Source organism: Coffea arabica, chromosome 8c, assembly GCF_036785885.1.
Source record: "Coffea arabica cultivar ET-39 chromosome 8c, Coffea Arabica ET-39 HiFi, whole genome shotgun sequence".
Classification (NCBI taxonomy): domain Eukaryota; kingdom Viridiplantae; phylum Streptophyta; class Magnoliopsida; order Gentianales; family Rubiaceae; genus Coffea; species Coffea arabica.
Window position 1 is genome coordinate 3,214,532 of NC_092325.1, and position 23,488 is coordinate 3,238,019.

The window sequence follows — 23,488 nt, forward strand, 5'->3', positions numbered from 1 at the left end:
AAATTGAAGAATCTAATTTAAAAGGACAAATATACCCATCACCGATTGTACGGAATACGTAAAATGTGGTGTCACCGCTGCAAAAGTCCCACATTGGAGACTTCAAAATAGTCGGAGGACTAAATTGGCTAAAAAAAAATCATAAAGGATGAAATTGGTTTTATTGTAAAAATTTAGGGACAAAAATGGCGAAATTCCTTTTTAGATATGAAAGTCATTAAATATTTGTTCAAGACTTTTTTAAGAATAAAATAGGTATTTTTCAAAAATTTCGCAAGCTCTCTCAAACTTTCTCTCCATTTCCGTCCAATTTGGGAAGAAAATTTTTGCCTACTATTTATCTTTCCGAATCCTCCCATCTTCTTTCTTTTCTTTCGTATTAAAAATTCACAAATAAAAGAAAACTAAACTTTCTCCTTCCCTTTCTTTTCTGTCCAAATCCTCGACTCCCAAACGAAGCCTTAAACAAGAAACGACGACGTAGCATTTTGCTACATTAAATGTCTAATAGCGAGGGGAAAAGGAAAAAAAAAACACTCACTAAAAAGAAAAAAGAAAAAAAAAATTCTAAAGCTTATCAGTTTTCGTTCTCTGCTCAGTTTCCTTCCCCCTGATCTCAAATCCTCGCTCTTTCTCCCGCTAAAATCTATTCCACTGTTCCGATCAGTTAATTTCTCGTCTGCTCTCTCCATTTCTTATTCTTATAGTTGTACTCAATTTCTCTCCCACTTTTCAAGTCTCCATTAGGCTTGAGAAAGAAAAATTGGTTAGGTTTATAGCTTTACACCAATCCAATCCTTCGTTGTTTGCTCTGTTACGATCAATTTTAGCAACATTTATGAGAAATTTACTGTTAATTTCTGTTCATTTTTTAGGTCGATGTTCATGAAGTGAAGGAATTGGAAATTCACCGAGCAAGATTTGTTGAGATCTCAAAGTAATTGTATTCGACAGCGAAGTAAAACCTAACTCTGGTATTGAGAGAAGTCGTTAGAGAATCTTCTTCGATTTTTGGTTAGACATCTTCCATTCGATGCAAGAGGTAATTAAGCTCAGATTTTCTCTCTTTTTTTGTCCATAATTTGATATTTATGCTTTTTTTTTTTGGGATTCGATGGAGAACGACTATATGATTTTTAAATGTGGATTTTAATGGTTTTTTTCCAATTATTTGAGACTTAATGTGATTTAAGGTGAAATTCTAGAGTTTCAGTTTGAAAATTTGGATTGCATTGCACTTTAATGCACATCTCTATGATTTTGGATACGGTTCTATAGCATGATGTGTGGGTAAAGTAAATTGTTACATTATGATATTTTCTTAACCATGTAGTAATAATTGGTTATGATATTTGCTTGACCATGTAATAATAACTGGCTATGTAATATGTGGGAAAAGATCATTGTTGGCATATATATTGACTTGGCCAAAGAGTGTGTCAATTTAAGCACGAATTTTGGTTTACACATATTTTTGGAGCATATTGGCTTGTCAGATCTGCTTGCCTATTGTCGTTTATCTTTGGTCAATGACTTTTCTTCTGTAATTCTGGCTGATAGTATTAGGAACCTTATTTTATACATCACATGTATGTAATATAAGGTTCCACCCAATTTTCAGACAATGCTGGAGATACATATTTCTAAGTGCCCTGCCATGTTTCATGTGTTCTGTTCTGTTAAAGTTTCCTTTTCTTTTCTTCTTTATGCATGTGAAGCAAGCTGGAGTTTATCTTCTAGAAAGCCTTTTGTTGATTGTCCATCATTAGTTGAAGAGGTTTAACTTTTCTCAAGGTAAAACTGAACTGATGATATTAACTCTGAAAACCATGTTGGATGGAGCTTAAAGGGATGGGAGATAAAATAGTCTAACCATCAAATCTATGCTAATATATGAAATTTAGAGCGTCTCAGTAGATGATTTGTCAACTGGTGCATCAGCATCTTTGAGAATCTCTTCATGATTGTGAGGAAGCTTCAGTTCTATGGCAGTCTTCCTAATTGCCCCAGACTTAGTGTTGTTGATCTGTGGAGTGCATGTAGGGGTTACCTTTCTGTGTTCTTCTGTAGGCTGTAATACCTCATATTGTGACCACCCTGACCCCATTTCGTTCTAAAGGAGGTCTTTGTGGAGCCTTGTTTATGCTGCAGGTAGCAACATTTATATTCTGCAAGCATGATTGCTTTGTTAAAGGTTGATATATTCCCTTTTAGTGGACCTAGAATCTGAAGCTAGTAAACACATTCTTGATGGCTACAAGTTGAATGCTGGGCTTCATAAATGTTGGCTTTTTATCAATATTTTAGTAGAAGATTATTCTGCTATCAGCTATCAATAATGTCATCTGATAACTATCAGCTATAATCAACGCCTATTTAAATTACCCACTTTTTGTAAAGTTATTCTTAGCCATTGAAAGTTTCATAAATGGTAGTAGTATTCTGCTTGCATTACTCAGCAGAGGATGAGTGCCTGCTGCCTATGCTGTTTTGCTATCTTTAAGATGGAAATTTGCAAAAAGAAAAGGCCAAATGACTTAAATAAAACAAAGAAAATGATCAACATCTCAGAAAAAAAAAAGTATAAAAAGAAAGGGTAAAGAAGGATAAGGAGAGAAGGATAAGGCATGTACTAGTTACAATGGAAATGAAATTGATCTTTAAAACTAGAAGCAGCAAGTCAGGATGTAGTATAATTTTTCCAAACTTTCTTAATGTAGTGTAATTTTTCAGCAAATGTCAAACTTGTTGAATTTTAACCAAATCTAAGTCTTGACCAATGTAGAAGCTGGCTTCAACTCATTGTTAACTACTACAAGAAGAATCAGAACAATTGCCACATTTATTAATTTCCTAGTTACATGATGTAGATTACGTTGCTGCTGTCTCAATTGAGTGCTACTGCTGTCTATCAGGTAACTTCTAATGTGATTTCTGAGCTGAGCATTAAAGTGCTCTGACATCAGTTAAAATAAAGCAGCTTCTAATGCTTGTAACTTGTTTCTGTCCACAGCTAATTTTGGATTTAAGCTATTCTGATTGCAGTATATATTTTGAATTGCCGTGAACCTTTTTTGCATGATAGATGTAATTTGAAGATGTCAGCGATCAAGTTCCTTGAACCTGTATAATTAGGAGCAAGAAAATTAGTTTGAGTTTAAAGTAAACTGCAAGATGGTGTTCTCTTTCTTTTATCTTTATTTTTCATTTCTATGGGTTGAAATTAACTTGAAAAGATTATTCTTAATGCACCCTAATTTTTCAGTGATCTTTTGGATTCGTATGAGCTAATTAAATCTTTTAATACTTTTGTTGTTCTTTGCTTTTAGTCTCATCAGACTTTAGACTAGTGAAGGTATTTTGATACATATGTGTAATCATGTTACATACCATTTACTACTTTTTATATGTTTCATACCAAAACTGTTGCCCTTTGCTATTGATATGGTTCTCCAAAATATCACCCTTTACTGTTATGTAATGCCTTGCATGTCAGTTTATTATTACGTTTATCTTGGTTTAGAATAATAAGATGATATATTTTCTTTGATACCTTGCTTTCCACTTGTACCTTAATCTGGTATTTCAAGGTTTTAAATTAAGCTCTCTTTTTTCTTGGTCTATCATTTTGTTTTTCTTAATTTTGCGTTTAAAAACCGTGTTCATGGCTATTTTCTGTTTAAATGCTTAACCACTAAGTTTCTTTGGTTTTTCATAGTGCAGAAATTGTAGAGGGCTTCTCTGAACTCTTTGAATTCAAATTCATGTGTTGAACAGAACTTGTTGGCATATTGTATTTGAGGATTTCTCTGAGCTATTCTGACTCTAGTTCAAGGTAATTTTCTCTGAAAATTTCATAGATGTCCAACTCCTCCATTCCAGAAATTGATTTGTCTCTTACATACTCATTTATAAATCTATGGGTCTGCATGTTTTAGTTGTGTCCACCCAATAAAAGCATCATTTTCTGTTAAAATGGATCTGAGGCACCTCACAGACTTTGATTTACATGTTAGAGCCTAATTTAGTTGCTAAGATTTACAAGTGAAGTAGCTGACTTCCTAAATAGAAAGGTATATTATCTTTGCTTAACCTTATGTATGGTCTAGGTAACTAGTGTGCAATAATTATCTTCAATAACGTATGGGATAAAGCTATGTAGTACAAAAAGTTGCTCCTAAACTGCATGATTAAAGACTCCTAAACTAGATTGTTTTAGAAAAAATTTTCATCAAAAGTAAATAAGTAAAAAATTTGGTAATTAAGAACTTGTAAATAATTTGGTCATTCCACGAAACTCTTTACGTTGCATATGCCAAATTTAGTCTGAAATTGGGCTGTCTGACCCAATTATACCTGATTGAAAAAAATTATAATAACACACGGGGGCGGATTATTCAATTACACATTAATGCACGGAAAGGTCTGTTGGAATTAAATTAACCCAAACAATTTTAACATAACTTTTTTTTATTTCAAGGCGTTGTACACGGTACCACACTTTGAGTAATTCTATGGTTAGAATGAAGAATTAACAGAACCAATTGTTTGAAAATTCAGATGGACTTGAACATGAACGGAAATGACAATTCCAATCCCACCGCCGCCGCTGCTGCGGCAACTGATGGAAGTGGCAACATCGGTTTGGTCATATCCACTACCGAGACAATCCGATCATTCTTAATGACAGCATCTACAGACCCTAATCTCCCTCAAGACTTGAGAGACCTGGCTTCCTCCCTTTCCCCTCACTCCTCCCTTTCCTACAAATCTCTCAAGTCCATTTGGATCGGATCCGACCCAAAAACTCGGCCCAGCCTCTTCCGTTTGTTCTCTGGTTCAAATTTCATTTTCACCAGCCCAAAGCCTAGAGAAAAGGTGCAATTACTTTGGGCATTGAATTAATTAATTACTTATTGTATTGAATTGAATTTTGCTTGTTTACTCTGAGTTGATGGATTATTTTATTTTTGAATTGTGGGTGAAGAGTGAGGAATTGAAAGCGAGGCTAAGGAAGCTGGCGGAGGTGGCGGAGAAGAAAGAATATGAGGAATTGGTGAAGGATATTACGCCGAAGAAGGGCGTGGAGGAGCCTTTTTCTTCTTACAAGGATCAATTAGGACTTGGTCAGTTCTTTTTCTCAATCCTTTTTTTTTTAAAAATATAGTTGATTTAATCTCGTTTGATTTTTTTTTTTGGTAAATTTGATGATGATTTTTTTGGGTATATTATTGAATTGTAGAGCTATTTGTTCAACTCGTCAAATTGTTAGCATGATAACTTTTATTTTTTTCAATTTAGGGCCTTCTGATCAATATGCTGAAATTACACAATGCAGCAAAAAAAAAAAAAAGATTGTGTGTGCTGGTGTATATTCTGAAATCTCGTCAATTTTAGAAAGAATTTAAAGAAAGAATGTAAAGCCATGGCTAGGTGGAGGGTCAAAGGTTTTCTACATAAGTAGAGAAGTTGACCTTAGAACAAATGTTGAATGCTACTAAAGTTCGAAAATGTATTCCCAAGTTATTATTGCGTTTTGCAGTACATATATTGTAAAAGACAATATATATGATGTCTACTAGTTCCAATGATGCTAAAGTGCAGTTGATATGCACCTGTAGTCAAAAGTCTGTGATGTAAATTAATAGAACTATGAACCGACAGAAATTTTACAGTGTTATGCTTGTGTGATCTACAAAAGTCTGCCTCAGTGTATTAAAATTTGGACTCAGTACCAATTTTCAGTTTTGATCCCTTCACATGAACTTTAAGGATCAACCTTGTAGGTAATATTAAGTTGTCTGCAGGTTGCCTTTTTGTATGACTGGTGCCAAGTTTTCCATTGGTATCTTTGGCGTCGATTGTTTGAGAATGAGATAAGGGCGAATGAGCATAATTTTGATTATGAAGTGAGCGCATTCATGCTTCATCTGGCAAGAAATCTTCTATTGTTGAAGTGAGCACCTTTGTGTTAAGTTGATGCTTCATCTAGCATGACAGCTTTAATTGTTATTTTAAAACAGCAGGAAGGTCAAACACTGGAAGCAACATAGAAAAAGGCACTTCAACCTTCTTTAAAGTTTCAGATTTACTTTTGCATAGTCTCATGAAAGTAACTGTAGACAACTTTTCCATATGGACCTCGAGGAGTTAATTGTCCTTGTATAATTGGTAAGATATTTGTTTTAGATTCTTGAGGATTCCTTGATGCTTCAACAAAAGTTACCAGCACAATTGAAGTTATTTTGGGCCTCCAATCCTACTGCTGCACTGATTGGCAAGTTTTTAGCCACGAGAGAGAGAGAGAGAGAGAGAGGAACAACTTGAGATTTTAATTCATGTATATTATTATAGCTCTGTTAAATTTTTTGTGAAATCTGCTGGCTGCCAGTTTCAATTGGTTTTTGGTGCTCTTCTGATTGATCTGTGTAGCATAGAATTTGCTTCAAGGCAATTTCCTCTTAATAATATCTGAGGTGTCTCAAATCTTTATTTTATCTTAACTGTACCTTGATATGCTTATTATTTTTAAAACCTCTTCATGTTAAAAATGAATATTTATTGTTTGTTGCAGGTTTGCATGTTGCAGTTACTATGTTTACTGGCTATTTGGTTGGATATGCTGCATTCAGAGCCCTGTTTAGCCGCAATGTTGGAATGGTAGCTCCCTGGATTCTTCTGCAAATATTCTGTAGAATCATGCTTAGGCTGCTTGGTTAATAAATTGCTGTGTCCAAAGATTCTCCTTCTGCTATCTCCCTTTGGTCTTTAATTGTCCTATAATGAACACTTCTTTTATTTCTATTGTAGAGCGCTGCAGGAGGCATCCTTGGATTGGTTGGTGGCATGCTTGTGGAAACACTACTTTTTATAATCCGATCTACCAATCAGGACCGACGACCCTCTGCTTTTGTGTCCAGGATAAAAAAGGATCAGTAACTTCTCCACAGCAAGGTTTTGCTCTTCCTATTCAATTTTCATTTTGTTGTTTCTTATATTTTTGGTGTTAATTGCATAAAATGAAAGTTTTTTCGCATGTAATACTGGTCAGGTGGTCGTGAAAATTATGTGACATTGACGAAGAGGTTTGTCTTTGTTCAATGATATTCTTACTGTGTTCAAGGTAGACGATCATCAGGGTTCTGGTTCTGTTCCTTTTCGGTCTAAATTCTCTAATTGTGTCCTCCCCAGTATGATGTTAAGTAGACCTAGGTGTATGGCTAGGACTAGGAAAGAGGACAACATCTCAAAGTCTAGTTGTTATGGTCATTGACAGCCATGCAAGAAACATTAAAAAGCAACAGGATTAAAGCAAACAATCCGGAAGCTAGAGTGAACCTTTGCCTTTAATAGGTTGTTATTCATTTGAGCCATTTAGTGTATAGAAGATTTTGATTATCTTTTGAGAGAAATAGGTGCAGTGTGCAAGTACTAGCTGTTAAAATCCCTTCTCAGCACGAACCTTGTGGTCTGCTCTATGTTGTTGTTACACTCTTTTGACAGTAGAGAAGATGATCCCTCTAATAAGGGTATCATTCTTATCATAAATGTTATGTGTAATCATGAGATTGCAGCTTGTTTCATCACCATACCAATTTTCATATACTCCTGCATGGTTAGTTGCTTGTCTGCTTTTCCAAGTACATATCAATTTCGGATCATTAACCTCCGAGGTTGCAGCTTTTTTATTCATCATACCAATTTTCATAAACCCCTGCATGGTTAGTTAGTTGTTCTGCTTTCTTAAGTACGTAACACCCTAAGGAGGTCCATGCCAGTCCTTACTGAGTTTGAGATTGAAGGCATCAAATGTTGCTGCAGATTGTCCTTGCTAAGTTTGAGATTGGATTCGAAAAAGGATTTAGCACCCTTTTTTTTTTTGGTTTTGGATAAGCATTCAAGACCTTTTACTTATAATCCTTCTTATCTGACCGTTCAGTACAATCCTCCGTTGAAAAAAGTGAAAACTATTATATGCTCGAGTTCTGTCAGTTCTATCTTCAATGTCTCAATTGAAGATGAAAAGGAAACAAAGCGCAACAATTGTGGGAATCAACTGGGAGTAAATGGAGATAGTAACATAACATTTATTACATTTAAGGTTATTAGGCTTGATTTCACCCCTTGGAAATAGGCATAGGAGTTTAGAAGAAACCCAAAAATTGAAAATCGAAAGTTTCCTTCCTAAATAAAAAATGTGCCGCTGCATGTAAAGGATATTGTACCATTAAATTTTCAGAAACTTCTTTAGAGAGTTAAATTAATTTTTGACGCAGATGTTGTCGTCGATAAGTTTTCAGCAGAATGCAAAGCGGTACAGTTAAAGATTTTATAGCTGTTGAGAAATGTTTGGTCTCCTTAATTGGAATCATTTGTCTTTTCTGAGTGAACAATTCTAGACTAATAAATGTGGTCTTATCTTGATTCCTCTGAGTGAGTGCATGCAAGTCTTGTCTACTCCGAGAGTGAAAAAAAAGACAGAAATGCAAATAGCGTAATCTGGTGGTAAATTCGCATATACGACTAAACTGGAAAAAGATGATTAATAATTCGCACTTGGCATGATAATTATGCTCCTGAAGACTAAGTTTAGTTAATGGAACTTTTTTTTAAGGATATTTTTCTTTGTAAGAGTATGGAAGGATGACTAAAGTTGAGACTCGAGAAACTGAATTTAAATTCTCTTTCCTCCTCCTAACTTCTTAAATCTCATTTTGTTTTCCTACTAGAATTCTTTTTTTAAAATAAATGATTTCCAGGGAAAAATAAATGGAGAAGAACAAAACAAAACATATTCTTTTCAATTTTAAAAAAAGGAAGGCTTGGAATTGATTTCACTAGAGCAGTTGTTTTACTTGTGTTGAATGGGGTACTCGTTAGGATGAATTTTATGTAGTATTAATTTTTGAGAAAAATAAAATTACATTGAAAAGGTGTCTAAATACAATAAGAGACAGCAAACATGAAACTATGCATTCACAAAATCACCTATTAAGTATAAAATAGGGCAACTGCATTGGAAACCCTTCGCGGGATAAGATGAAGAAACGGTTGCTCTCAACAACAGAAGAAACTAGAATAGAAAAATCATAGTCCGCCTACCTACAAATAGCGATTTTAAATCATGACATATCTAAATTATAGACACAAATATGAAAATCTTTAAAATAAAAAAAAAAAGATGAATTATCCATTAAGTTGTTTTTATCGTTTAAATTGTACATTGCTTTTTATTTTTTAATTTTTATTTTAACGTAACGGCATATCTAGTCTAAGCTAACTTGCTCTTACTCCTACTGGGGGAGCCTACTCTAGAAGGTGGCTTAACTGAGTCGGGGAAACCTAATGGGGACTGAACCACTATCAGACCAGACGGATGCACCACATGTATCACGCATTCGTATGAATTTAGAACAAATCTCATATAGAGGCATATTGATGGTAGGCAAGGTTTGAAAACCCTTGACCTTCCACTTTATAATTAATGTGGTGATTAGCTCCCTAGAGGAAGTTGGTTTAAATCGTACATCGCTTAGTATAGAAATTTTTTGTTGTTGCTTTTTGGTAATCAAGGAAACTTGATTCCACTTCAGATCACATGGTTGATAGTCAAACTAATAGGTAAATTCTTCTTGGCATTCACGTGGGAGGCCGGCCCCCAAAACCACCCCAATCAAAAGGAAGGAAGCTCCGAGACTCAAGTCAAGAAAGGAATGGGGCAAGCATGGGCAAAGGATATATGAATAGAGAACCCAAAAGAGAATATGGGGAAGAAAGGGATGGATCGCAATGTAAGGATCTTTGTTTATCTCTACTGTTTTTCGAAAGCGATTCTCCGTTTCATTTTCATCGTTCAATTACCGGAAAACAAGAGCACAATCTAAGTGCCTAATGAATGTGCTAAACCCTGCCTACCCAACTGGGACGGAATTGCTTACAAATTTCTGAATGTATTTGGATATGTATTTCTTTTAAATATTATTTTACTTGGATCATAAATGCTTTTTTAATAAACTTTTTATACTTCTATTTATTTCTATTTAGTACATATCATATCACAAAGAGTACTATAATAATTATTTGAAATAATTTTTTATTTTTTTTTGACAGACAATAATTTTCTATTTAAATGCACTCACGTTTAGGTAGTAACTAAGGTATCTTGGCTAAGAATCCAAATTAATTAATTTGCTACCGTGATTTTTGCTTCCTTTCAATGCAATGAAAGAAAAATAATAAAGAATGATGGGTTAGATGGTTAGATGATTCGAAGGAAGACGGGGAGAGTGAGAGGTCTTAGTTCGAATTCCCTCATTTATACTAATAATAATAATAATAATAATAATAATAATAATAATAAAGAAGTAGAACACAGATTCACAAATACCATATCCTACAACAGTAGAATCATACCACTTGCTACTAGAGTCTGCTGTGTGATTTAACCTGGCTTGGTTTTAGGGACATGGTTTTCCAGTCGCAGAATTCTCATTTGTGATGCCAAACACCACGACATGATCAGTGGGGACAACATTTTCATCATTGACATTCAAAATCGTGCAGTTCACATGATTGGGAATTAAAATTATTTGCTCTCTTTGCTCTACTGATTTTTGTTCCCCTAATTATGGTAGATAGAAAAGTGCAAATCAAGCTATCAAGATAGAATTCCACCATCAAAACTTTCCTCTTTTATTTTTTTTTTTTATTTTTCCATTATGTTTAGTGGGGTTAACAGGTTGAGAGTGGATGAGCTTTACCATTTTATCAACTGGACTGAACTTCAAACAACTCTTGAGTGAGTTTTACTAGTCTCAAAGAAATATATTAGCCAGCCGAAAACGTTCTCAAAGAAAAAACAAAATTCAATCAAAATAGACAAATTTGGCACTAAGCAAAAATGGGTCCAAAAGCTCCAAAAATGGCATCCTTTTTTATGTTATCTTGTTATCCAACTTCCCTTCCTCACCAGATAAAAGATAGATTACACTGGGCCAGTGTCCCTCATCAACGTGTCACTTTCTTCTTTCAATCTTTTGTCCACTTACCCGCTCTTGTCTTCTTTGTCCGTTGTCCTTTACCTGGGGCGTTTTCTCGGCCGCAATCTCAATTTTTGCAAAGCTCAAGCTCTCAATTTTTGCCCTTTTAGGCGAAAATTGGAAAGGTATTAGTGGTTTGGTTCCCAGCACTCGTTAAGATAGTTTTACCTGTATATTTGTTGATAAGAGTCAAACCAATTTGAGAAAGAAGTATCTCAATGCAGATGATAATAGATATGAATATGTGCATTTATGTGATAAGTTAAATGTAAATTAAGTATTTTATCGAGATGTCTCGAATATTTGTTAAAAAATCTGTGATTCAGTTAAGTTAGGTGCGTGCGAGAGAGCAAAGTATTTTCGGAAACTTCTCGTTGAGTGGAAGTAGGTTCGGTTGATATGATTTTGATCTTCAAGAAAACAAACAAGTCCTAGGTGCTAATTAAACTCAATTGGACTTTGGCTAAATTATAACAACATATTAATTTATTGATGTCATTTGAAAAGCATCTCTAGTAGTAGTGGTCAAAGACTACAAGAAAGAAGGGGAAAAAAAACCATGGAGTTCAAAATTTTGTATAGGGCGAAAAATAGTGAAGAAGTAAATGGAATGATCGGCTCATTTTGGTGAATTGCAGCATTTACATTTCGCTAATCCAATTCTAGTTGTGTTTTAGAAAACTCTTCGGAGCTTGAAACATGATATTCTAGTGCAAATAAACAACATCTCTTGAAATTAATAATTCCCCATCAAATACATGAAACAACATGACTTCATTTGGTTGCCTCTTCAATCACTCGTACCAACCAAAACAAAGGCCAATTTAATCACCCATACCAAATACCAGATTGAAGATCACATAATTTATCCCCAAAAAAAAGGGATTTTCTTAACATGTGTTTCAAGGGTATTCATTAACACATCTAATATTTACATAACCTATAATATATATATATATATATATATATATACACACATCTTAATAATTATTATCCTTTATTACATTTATATTATTTTCCTATTTAATCTTACTTATCATCTCTTGTATATATTTACTTTTTCTAATTAATCATATATTTTTAAAAATATAACACTTGAAATATAACTTAACAAATATCTTGTTGAACTGTTTAATATAATACATATCGCTTCTGCACATACTCTCACAATTTAATAATATCATCATTATTTAAAAATAAAAATAAAAAAAAAAGCTACTATTACAAGAAGGTGGTACGGTAAGTGGGGTCCGCATCGTTGGCAAAAAGTCACGTGACAGCGCAATTGTCGTGACACGTGGACTAAGCATCCAGTCCACTGGAAATGCTGAGTTGCTGACTCTCCACTCCAGTCTTCATCGCCGAACCCTCCGCCGGCTAAGCCCTTCACGTGAGAAGCTACACGTGTCATCAACTTACTGCGTGATCGAAAAGTCAACTCGGTAGTACAATCCAACGGTCCTCATTCATCACCAAAACCCCCCACTATATAAAGCAGTTCGATAGAAGATAAAAGGTCTCCAGTATGCATCTCCTGATCAGTTTCAGGGAAAATAAGTCAAACAAAAATTTCTACTTCTTGTTCTTCCAAATATGAAAGCTATGATAATCCGAACCGGGTCGGGTTCGTTCCCCGCCAGGAATTGGACCCCTCCGAGTCCAAGCTCGCCGAGAATTTCAGTTTCGATGCCGGCTCGGGAATCCGACAAGAAAAGCGGTGGTTCTTCGCCGAGCATTTCGCTGCACACGGACCTGAGTCGCCGGAACATTCGGCGGGCGTCATCGGAGCCGGACATGATGCGATCCGCAATGGAGGGAGTGAAGAGCACTAGCAGGAGCGAGCTCGGATCGCGAGCTCTCGTGGCGAGGATACCTGAGGAAGAAGACGAGAGCACTGGATCGTTGACTGTGGTGGAGAGTCCGAGAGCGAGAGGCAGCAACGCAGGAGGTTGGCCGCAGCGCGCGATGCCGTTGGAGGAGGTAGAGTTTCCAGGCGGCGGTATTGGGAAGAACTGGAATTCTGGCGGCGGAGGTAGAGATGAGTTCGGAACTGGCGGGAACGCTGATCTGAGCAAGATCGGTGCCTATTACGAAGAAATGATCAAGTCAAACCCTTCCAACCCTCTTCTTCTGAGAAATTACGGCAAATTTTTGCATGAGGTATACTACGCCATACCACTCTATTTACATCTAATTGAACTCTGGAATTTCTCAATTATTGTTCAATTAATCAAATATTTGATTAGTTTGTATTTTTGTGTACAGGTGGAGGGAGATTTGGGCAGAGCAGAAGAGTATTACGGGAGGGCAATATTGGCAAGTCCTGGAGATGGAGAAGTGCTGTCCTTGTATGGAAACTTGATTTGGGAAAACGAAAGAGATGAGAGCAGGGCAAAATGTTACTTTGATCAAGCGGTTCAAGCTGCGCCTGATGATTGTATGGTGTTGGGTTCATATGCACATTTCATGTGGGAAGCAGAGGATGAAGATGATGATGATGATAACGACGGCGATGTAGTGGCGGCTCCGGCAGCTGCCGCCGTGGTTGAATCGTTTTAAGTTCTTAACAGAGCCATCAGTAAGATACCGCTCTGGAAGAGCCAGAATTCTAACCTTGTGCCCGGACCTGAGACCATTGAGATACCGCTCTGGAAGAGTTAGAATTCTAACCTTTGTGTCCGGACCCCTGAGACCTGAGACCTGAGTCTGCTGCTGTGTTTATTATGATTAGTGTTTAATTATATGTCTAAGGTAACGGTGAAAGGAGGCTATGATGCACTAATAAACGAGCTTATGCTGACTTTAACGAGGGAAAATCTTCCTGTCTTGAGGGAATGTAAAATATTTGGATTCCTGAGAAACTGATGTAAAATATTTGGGTTCTTGAGGGAATGTAAAAGCTAAGCTCGTCCATGTGAATTATCTGAATTTGGGTTCGGAGTACCTTGTTTGGCCTGTAATGCAACGATCATTATATGTGAAAATATCATTACCCAATTTTGTTTTCTTTGATGGGACAATTGAGCAATTTTATTAAGCAATAATTGAAGCATCAACCAAGAGAATATGCTGAGCAGAGTCTGGTGCATCGAGTGTTCACTCTTGCTTCTTGATAGATCAGAGCAGCAGGAAGTCGAACCAGTGGAACTCTAGGTTTAAAATAGCATTCCCGTATATTGATTTAGGAATGGCTTGGGACGGTTGTCAGATACAAAAAGTTCCAAATGACTTGTAGCTCGGATTTAGCTGGTAGTGCAAAAATTGGAAACATACGGTTCATACCACTTATGTAACTCTTGACGTAGGTGACATGTGCAATTTTACGTGAACAGTATTTAAATATGATATAATATGATTGTTACAAAGTTGTACGTGTAATTAGCAATGAATTATAACATGTTAGAAAAAATGTTACCAAATGATTGTATTGACGATTGTTTGCGCCCATCTCTTTGATTTAGAAAACGACTAGTCATGACAATCGTATTATCACATTAGTTTATGTCAACTTGTTAGAAAAATGTTACCAAATGATTCTACTCACGATTGTTTGCACCCATTTTCCTAATTTAGAAAATGACTAGTTGTGACGATCGTATTATCACACCGGTTTATGTCAAGTATGACAAGACAATCATGTTATCATGGTAGTTTTTGCCCCCCTCTCCATTTTGATTACGACAATCATGTTGTCACGCTAGTTTATGAAACACTAGAAGCTGCTAATTTGGTGGTTTAGGAGTCAAGTTAATCAGCAACTAATGTTCTAAAATTGGGCATATTAGTTGATCATTAAGCAAGCAAAGAGATAAAACATTATGATTCTGTTCTTTCTACAGTAGGGAATTAGGGATGTTTTAGAGTGCTAATTTCACGTTAGTGGAGCAAAGAAAGAACTAGGAACTCTAGGGTAATTAACATCACCATCCACAGATATGCTTTTGGAGTTCAACTAATTAATTTAATATCTAAGAACTTCCCTAAGAATGTGCCTAGAATAAGGGTTAAGTGATCAATTTCCGTAACGGCAAGGTGTATTTGAGGTGTATCGTTCATGGCAAGGTATACATATTTGTATTTTTTTTTTCCTTAATTCAGTTCCTATTAGCCAAAATTGACCAAAATTACTTCAATAACCAAAATTAGCAAGAAGAACTTCGTTACCGAAGCTCCACCGAGTAATTGGGCTTCGTAGTTTAGACTCACCTGTGTAAATCTGCTTGAGCTTCGTAAACATCTCGGCTTGCATTTACTTGATCGATAGCGTTGATGCGATAAATGATGATCTTCTTAGCCTATTGAATATTCTGGGCCAGATTGGGCCGGCTAATAGATTAGGATGGGCCCAATAAACTTTGAAACAAATGGACAGAAGATTAATGTATTAAGTAGTGCTTTTGGCACACCCTACGTGTGTGCTTATTTCAAAATATATAATTAATTTTTTATTGTCAACTATTATATGAAGAATCATGTTAGAGCATTTATGTGCTTTTCCCAAAAATGTATAGATACTATTCCTTTTTTTTTTTTTTTAGGAAGTTATGTTATTTAAAATGATGGTAGAGAAAAAGAGGGGATGTGAGTAGATGTACTTAAGATCATGGTAGAGAAAAAGAGAAAACTTGAGTAGTTTGAAAACTAATTTAAAGGGCATTTTTGTTATAACATTAAGTAACATGAATTGTTTACACCAAAAGAAGGCTCTCCCATTATATATAATATATATAATATTATGGAGTACTTTTTGACACAGTGACAGTGTATATCCTTTTATTAGCAATTTTGAATGCATTATAGATAATCTTCTTTTAGATTAGAATATCAAAACTTTCACATATAACATGCATCTATTTTTAGTAATGTATACACCAAAAATCCTAATATTATTACTCTACTTATATGGACTGCATCCTTAAGGCTATGGAAAAGATTAAAAAGTAGAGAGTTTTACAACCCTAGGTATGTAATTAATGTTATACACAGAATTTTTAATAATTGCAAACCAGTGAATTTTATAGGCTCATATGCATGATGCTCTTAACAGGTTGGTCCTAAGTATGAAAATTAGACTCAAATAGGTTTATGTTAGATATTGAAAAGAAATTATTGGTCTTATGAGATGTTTTGGATTAGGAAGATAATTAATGTTTATTTCAATGGGACTTTAGCTGGTTATAAATTATGCCGAACAATGATAGATTAAGTAGTACGATGTTGGGAGAAGAGTTGGGTTGGGTGATAAGGTTTGAAAGATTGTAAGTAGGAGGTTCTAGATTAAAAACCTGTAATACAATGCTAAATTGAAAGTTTAAGAGGTATAAACAACTAGGTGAAAGTTCAGGGAGTAAATTGCAATAAACCCTAATCTAAACATCCCTTTTTTTTCTTTTTTTTTTCAAAAAGAAGGGCTTAAATTTAAAACCTCCTATTTACAATCCAAATGTGAGTTCCATGACGAGACTAGGAGTTAGATGTGAGTTCCATGGTTTTGATGTTATCATTGTATTAACATGGCTGCAGTTATTTAAAACGAGACTTCACAATGAATTATATGGGTGCAAGATGTGGTGAAGAAGCAATAGAATTGAATGGATTCTGATTAGCCTTTTCTATTATTCGAAAGTCATTTCCTGTTGTGATGAATTAATTTTACATTATATGTGAATTCCATTTTGAGTAGCATTATAGCTGGGTAATACAGTGAACATGAGAATGTTAGTAGCAATTAATGTTGTCACTAATTAGTTGAACTGGTTGTATGGCATAGATAGTTTACATTGAGATTTACCTATTTGTTGATTTTACTGTGAGATCAATGGAGTGAGGTGAATTGCATGTAATTTTTTTTAAATGATTGAAATTCTGCTTGGTTGATTCATCCATACGTTTGAAAAAAAAGACAAAGACGCAGGGGAGGTATCTGAGGTAGTGGGTTCTTCTTTAAGGCCTAGTAGAGGCTGCCTTACTAACTTTCCCGTAGTCCCATATCGTTTTTTCGGGGTTTGGTAGTTAAGTCCCCAAGGTTGCCTCAAGAGTTGCCGGCTTTTGGGGTTAACTTTGAAATTAGATTTAATTAACTAACTTCAAAAGTCTGGAAAAAAAAAATTCATCCATACATGCATTTGTCTTAGTATAAGCATAGACAAACGAAAGGTGACAACTTGTTAATTATGCAGGTGCATGATTTGGTGCAAGAAACTTTCAAATTGATGGATTCTCATTAGTTTTTGTTCTCATTTAAAGGTAATCTCCTATATATCATTACAAATGAATTGTTTATTGCACACGTACTAATTGTTAGTGCATTTTGTTTGATACGATGGATCCATAGTATTTGAAACTTTGTGTGGTCTGTTGCTCGAATCAGTTGTGTAAAATGAATGTTTGAAGTCCTAGTTTGTTAATTGCTCCATGCATATATTGCTGCATTGTACCTTATTTATAAACAAATTATTGAGCCAACAATTTGTTAAGGAACTAAGCGTCATGCAAAATTAATTCTCTCTCTATGAATGAACTTTTGTACGGTCTGCATTTTGTTAGATTGATAATGCCTGTCAATAAAAAATATGCATCATTTGAGGAGAGATATGTAGCCCCTTCTGGACAGCTCGTTTGGTCACGACAGTCCCTTGGAAGTCATTGTCTAACTCCCTCACCAGGGATCGAGTCCCAGTGGTTATCTTGTTCGGGGGAAGGAGCCTCTCCTCTCGGGGCGAAGTGAGATTAGTCAAACCCCGTAAGAATTGATTCGGACACCCACTCCGTCAGGAAAAAAAAAGAAAAAAGAAAAAGAGGAGAGATATGTAGAGAGGAATACGGTGCAGCAAAGGCTAAGAAAGAAACTGAAAAAAGTTTAGGCATTTGTGCTGTGGCTTTGACTGGATTGAATATGTGGGACTTTGCTCTGTCTATGCCTACCGTTTGGACAGGTTATGATGCATTCACTAATTATGCTCAGATACCCTCTATCTTATCAAGTTCTTCCCTTCGGCATTTTCCTGAGCAGGAAATTGTACATAATGCATGTCATAGATTGAAGTAGGTGAAAAAGCTAAGAGGGAAAGACAATCTTCATGAAAATTTTGTCAGTGAGACTGAAACAAATAGTCACCGTGAGGTTATGACTGCAAATGATTGACAGTTTCTCGTCTATTTATGTTCCTATACACTACACCCGCTCGATGAATCAACAGCCTCATCAAAGGGCAAAAAATTGTTATCAAGGTATTTGCTATTGCCAGTATACTCATTGCACACATGTAGATTGACACAGAGCTAAACACTTGGGAAAAAAAATGAAAAATCTCATGTCTGTGGTTTCTTTGTTGCCTTGAAACAACTAGTTTTCAACATTATTTAAAAAAAAAAAAAAACTAGTTTTCAACATTATGTATAATCCCACAAACTCTCTACTAGTCAGTTGGTAATCTCAATCATTTATGAACTAGATTCTCCTTTTGATAATAAACACGATTATCTTAATTATACTTGCGTAACCTTTCCTAAATGAGGTTCTTGCACTTCTTGTTGTTTCTTAATTCACTCATCTTATTTGCGCTGTGGGTAAAATTAAGTTACCAAAGTCCATACTTTTTGCTGTTTGCTCCTTGTTAATAATACAAAGAATCACTAAACTTCTAAAATTTGTGTAGCATTAATCAAAGAATTTACTTTTTAGATTATCTTTCCTTAGAAAAAATATTCACTATTATCGTGCAATGTCCGTGCTCCATAGTATATCTCAGAGGATAGAAGCCATTGTACTGCGCATGATTATGTTAAGAAAATTTGCGACGATAATTAGCAGCAGACCAAGAAAAACTATTATAAAAGTTTTCCCTATCAAATAAGGTGAGATTTTTTCTTTTTTCTTTTTGGCAGAATAAGGTGAGATTTCAATATCATGGATCTGAGATTACGACAAATACTACAAACTTTATAACTAGAACTATAAATTTCACAAAAAACTTTACATACAAAACCCGTTGGCAAGATTGAAGGTATATCAATTTTTTGTTTATATTGCACACTTAGATACAAGATATCAATGTTACAAATTTGGAATTTAAAATTATCAAATGTTCAATAATTCAACTGAAATATTTCCTAAATACTAGGGTTCCATTTGATAAAATTGAATCTGAATTCTGAAGTCTGAATTCTGAAATCTGAATACTGAAATAATTAATTTGCTAAATTTTAAGCACTGAAAACAAATATATGAATATCTGAATTTTAGTACTAAATCTATTTATACTGTTTGATAAATATTTATAACTGAATGCTTAATAAGTTTAATTTGACAATTTTGCCCTTTTATCTTTTCATTCAAAAAAGAAATAGAACCTATGATTTAATTAGTTTAAAATTGTTAGGTATGAAAATGACAATATTTATTTTTAAATCAAATTAATATAAAAGATGAAATATATTATATGAGGGGTATGGAGAAGAAGTGAAAGTCATTAAAAAGGAAGAAAAGAGAAACAGAAAACCGTTAGATAGAAAATATCAGGTTGTTTAATTAGATAAAAATTTTAAATATAATTAACAAACATGGGTAGATTTGGTAGATAAGATAAGATAGTTGAAGTGATTCTATTGATTCTTATCAGAATTAAGCATCAATTAGGCTTCTTGTGCTGAAAAAAAATATACACAAGTAGAATTCTTGTGCTAGTTTGTAATTGTGTGGGTCAACGTCTAATTTTTATACTCTTAAAATGTTATGTAGATGTTATCTGAATAGCATTAGTAGAATTAATGACAAAAATTTAGTATCTTCAATAATACAACATGATTATTTCTGCATGATTTCATGGATAAACAAATTTATCTACGTCAGTATTTTCCTATACATGAGAACAGGTTATGTATTTATACCAAATTGCTATACTTTTCAAAAAAATTTGCAACAAAAAATAAATTTCCAAAGTGAAAAAAACTAACATTAGCCAAGTACCACTAAGATACAGAGGTTTCTGTAGAAGGTCCTACAAGTATACAAATAAGGAATATCAACAAACAATGAGTAATGGAGATTAATCCCAGAACCAAAATCCATAAACTTCCCGGGTGTCAAAAATTGTCAATGCAACATATTATGTTCCAAAAGTACAACCCATGCAACATCTTTTGGTACTTCGGTGCAACAAACCCTTCTCCCATCACCGTTAATTTTTGTCCCACTCCACCGCCTCATCAAATTCTTTTTTTTTTTTTTATAGAAGATTCCTTAATTAATCCAGATAGGAAAAATAGAAAAATTTCATATCCTATTTGACAATGTTAATCCTAATCTGTTTTGGAAATTAATTGCAAAACTTATGAAGCATCCTTTCCTGATACGATATTATATAACTTGCACCATGTTTTGAAACTTGAAGCATGCAAGCCCCCCAGAAACCAGAGTGTTAATACCTGCAAACTTGCGAAATCTAGGATACTACACCTGATCAATCCCAAACATTATTTGACTAGAAAAAAAGTGGTTGCCAAAATTTGACTTCGTTCTTGGGGCTTACCGGGATTGTCTGCAGCCAAGAAAAGGAGGCAACCGGACATGGCCAACGCAGAAAATTTGCAGACAATGACCTCCATCTCCTCCCTTCCGAGAGAGCTCGTATCCGAGGTTCTTGCACTTGTCGCAGCTTCTTCATCCACTGATCTTTTTCGGGCAAAATTATGGTACATTCATTTATTAATGATACAAACATGAACAAATTTTTTTTTTTATTTTACATGTGATTTTCTTTTGAGATTCATTGATCGTGATTCTTATCTTTTAGTTGTAAGGTGCTTTCCGAGGTTTCGGAAGAAAACTATATTTACCAACGTGTGTCCCTCAACAAGTTTGCAATCGTTCCATGGCGCAAAAATCATAAAGTTTCCATGTTCTTGAAGAAGTGTAGACGAAGCAAAAATCCAGAAGCCTTGTATCGAAAAGGGGTGGTAAGCATCATGATTTTTGTTAATTTTGAATATTCTGCTCTTTCAATTCAACCTAGAATGAACAATTTAGTCTTTGACATTATAATTCCAGCTCAACATTAGGACAACTTGGGTTTCTTTGGAACGTAAGAAGCAAGAAACAAAATAGATCATGGATTGATTGCCTTCAAAGAAGTTAAATTGTTTTTGCGTAGCTGAAGTCTAGTAATGTCTTACCAAAGAAAAAAAAAATAAAAAATCTGGTTATGTCACATAAATTAGTTTTCTAACTATACACGAACACGATCAGTGCCCTTTTGTTCGTAAAAATCGATAATCCTATGTCTTGATTGTTAACTTTGGGAAATCAGCTTGTGTGCTATGATTTTTTTTTTAACCTTATGTGTTGATGATGTTCTGTATGAAATTATTCAATTTCATTGTCTTATAAATATTTGAATCAGTTTTAGGTAACATTGTACTTTCAACCTTGAACTTCTTAGGTTGATTATTTTAGAGGTAAGAATTTGGAATCAGCATTGGAATGCTTAAAAGAAGCTGCGAAATCAGGCCATGACGAAGCTGCCTATGCCTTGGGAATAATTTTTCTCTTTGGTGGGGACGAATTAAAGCGGAAAGGTATGACTTTGCTTAGCGCCATGAAGAAATCAAGAATTCAGAAACGGAGAATGAAAGATTGCCGTGACAATTTGCGCAGGATTTTGAAGATGATTTGGGTAAAAAATCCTTTGGTTCTGAGCCAAAGGCCCATTTGTTGTGCCATGCAACATAAGAGAAAAAGAGGTTGGCTTGTGGATGAAATTGATGAAGAGGAGAGTACATGTGAAGGCTGCACTTGTGATGAAGAAATTGCACCAATTTGTGATGCCTTACCTCAATTTCTTGTCTAAGTTTCAATGTTTGCAAATCGATTTTATGCACAAATTTGTAACTAACTACATTATACTATCTTTAGGAACTGAATTAACAGCTACTTTTTACTCTTTTGATATAAATGATTGAAAATCCAATTAGCTACTTTTGCCCCTTGATCAAGGTTGTTGTGGAGTTGATGGAATCATTCATGAAGTTAGTTTCACGATTTTCTAAAAATCCGGTGATTCACCAAAAGGTGAGGAGTCTGATATTGCATTGGTTTTTGATGCCTCTGGAGGACATTGGACGGTAGTCTGTCAGGCTTGTTAATGTCTATATTTAGCAATCTACATGTATACGTAAAACTACTTAACGCTGGTACTTCATCCATATTCAAAATCAACAAAAGATCAAAATTGTTAAAAGTGTATTAAATTGACGAATAAAAGATGATATTTACAAGCTAAAGAGGAAAATCGTAAGCAGTGATCAACATGAATGGTTACTCTAGTGAAGTTAGAAGTATATTAAATACATAAGTAATGGTGTTAGATAAATTTTTAAAAAAAATTTATCTATGGAAAGGAAAATCTGAGCAAGCTAGCTAACAACTCTAATTAGCATAGTAGTAGAGTCATTCAGTGACCATAATTAGCTACGATTGAAAGTGCATTCCCTTCTTCGTGTTAAGAGAAGGAAAAAGCTTCGTAGAGACTTTAATCTTATTTCATGAGTTTAATTATCTCATTCTATTACAGATGTATTTTTGGGTTTAAACCAGATTGTGAGAACTTAGTTACATCAATAATCCAAAGTGTAGAAGGATATCTATCATGTGCAGAGTGATTTCGTTTTAGCCTCTTTGATGATGCTGCAATACAGATTTGAGCACCATATAAAAAATTGCCCCTCTTCCCTCCCTAAGAATGAAATACATATTTCTCACCGTTGGATCTTTTCCACTTGTATCATTTGGATATTCAACAGAAACCAAAATTGACATGAATAGCACAGTGTTTGGATAGTCAATTATTCCAAATAATATTTCGCTTGCATCATAAATATATTTTCTAGCCTGTATTTTTATATTTTTAACGATCTCTTTATCTCACACACATCACATCACAAACAGTATTACAGTAATTATTCCAAATAATATTTCAAATAGTACTCTATCCAGAGTCTCTCTTGAAGATGAACAATGTTCATGTGCAATATTAAACTGCCGCACTATAGTAAAATATAGTGGGAAGTTTACATATAGCAAAGTATGTAAATACGAGAGGGACTAATCTACGTCTCATTATTTTCAATTCACACATTATACAACTTTTAGAAATAATTGTGTCAGTTATTAATACTGGTAGTATACTCATCATGGCTTTAATTTGATTCTATAAATGATCAGGACTCAGTTATTTTTCTTCAAATATCCATACCTTGATTTCCTTCTTTCTTGATGAAACATAATATATAGGAATTATATGTATGGCAAGACAAGGGGTCATGCTTAACGAAGTCTAGCGTTACACATGATTCTTAGACTAAAAAAATGAACACAAGGAGGAGAAGCGAATTACCCCCTTACTTGGGCTATATCTTGCATCTCAAATCCGTGATGCATTTGAATTTTCAAT

General features: G+C 34.6%; 3 protein-coding genes across 11 annotated transcripts; all 3 read left to right on the plus strand.

Moving 5' to 3' along the window:
* Window positions 1-507: 507 nt before the first annotated feature.
* LOC113706759 (uncharacterized) lies at window positions 508-10,033 on the plus strand. 9 transcript variants are annotated; one of them, XM_072063090.1, is made up of 9 exons: window positions 508-666; window positions 876-1,042; window positions 2,786-2,915; window positions 3,724-3,835; window positions 4,561-4,878; window positions 4,988-5,126; window positions 6,575-6,660; window positions 6,811-6,954; window positions 7,052-7,589. In XM_072063090.1, the coding sequence occupies exons 5-8, from the start codon at window positions 4,561-4,563 to the stop codon at window positions 6,937-6,939; spliced, it is 672 nt and encodes a 223-aa protein (XP_071919191.1). In that variant the 5' UTR covers window positions 508-666; window positions 876-1,042; window positions 2,786-2,915; window positions 3,724-3,835; the 3' UTR covers window positions 6,940-6,954; window positions 7,052-7,589. The 9 variants fall into 9 exon arrangements, with proteins under 9 accessions (XP_071919191.1, XP_071919189.1, XP_071919188.1 ...); XM_072063088.1 differs by having other exon boundaries at window positions 2,871-2,915; window positions 3,719-3,835; XM_072063087.1 differs by having other exon boundaries at window positions 2,871-2,915.
* Window positions 10,034-12,543: 2,510 nt separating this feature from the next.
* On the plus strand, window positions 12,544-14,036 carry LOC113706808 (uncharacterized). Its single transcript, XM_027228820.2, has 2 exons — window positions 12,544-13,199; window positions 13,305-14,036. The coding sequence occupies exons 1-2, from the start codon at window positions 12,633-12,635 to the stop codon at window positions 13,596-13,598; spliced, it is 861 nt and encodes a 286-aa protein (XP_027084621.1). The 5' UTR covers window positions 12,544-12,632; the 3' UTR covers window positions 13,599-14,036.
* Window positions 14,037-20,607: 6,571 nt separating this feature from the next.
* LOC113707099 (putative F-box protein At1g67623) lies at window positions 20,608-21,886 on the plus strand. Its single transcript, XM_027229260.1, has 3 exons — window positions 20,608-20,732; window positions 20,834-20,996; window positions 21,479-21,886. Exons 1-3 carry the CDS (start codon window positions 20,608-20,610, stop codon window positions 21,884-21,886), a joined length of 696 nt encoding a protein of 231 aa, XP_027085061.1.
* Window positions 21,887-23,488: the final 1,602 nt, after the last annotated feature.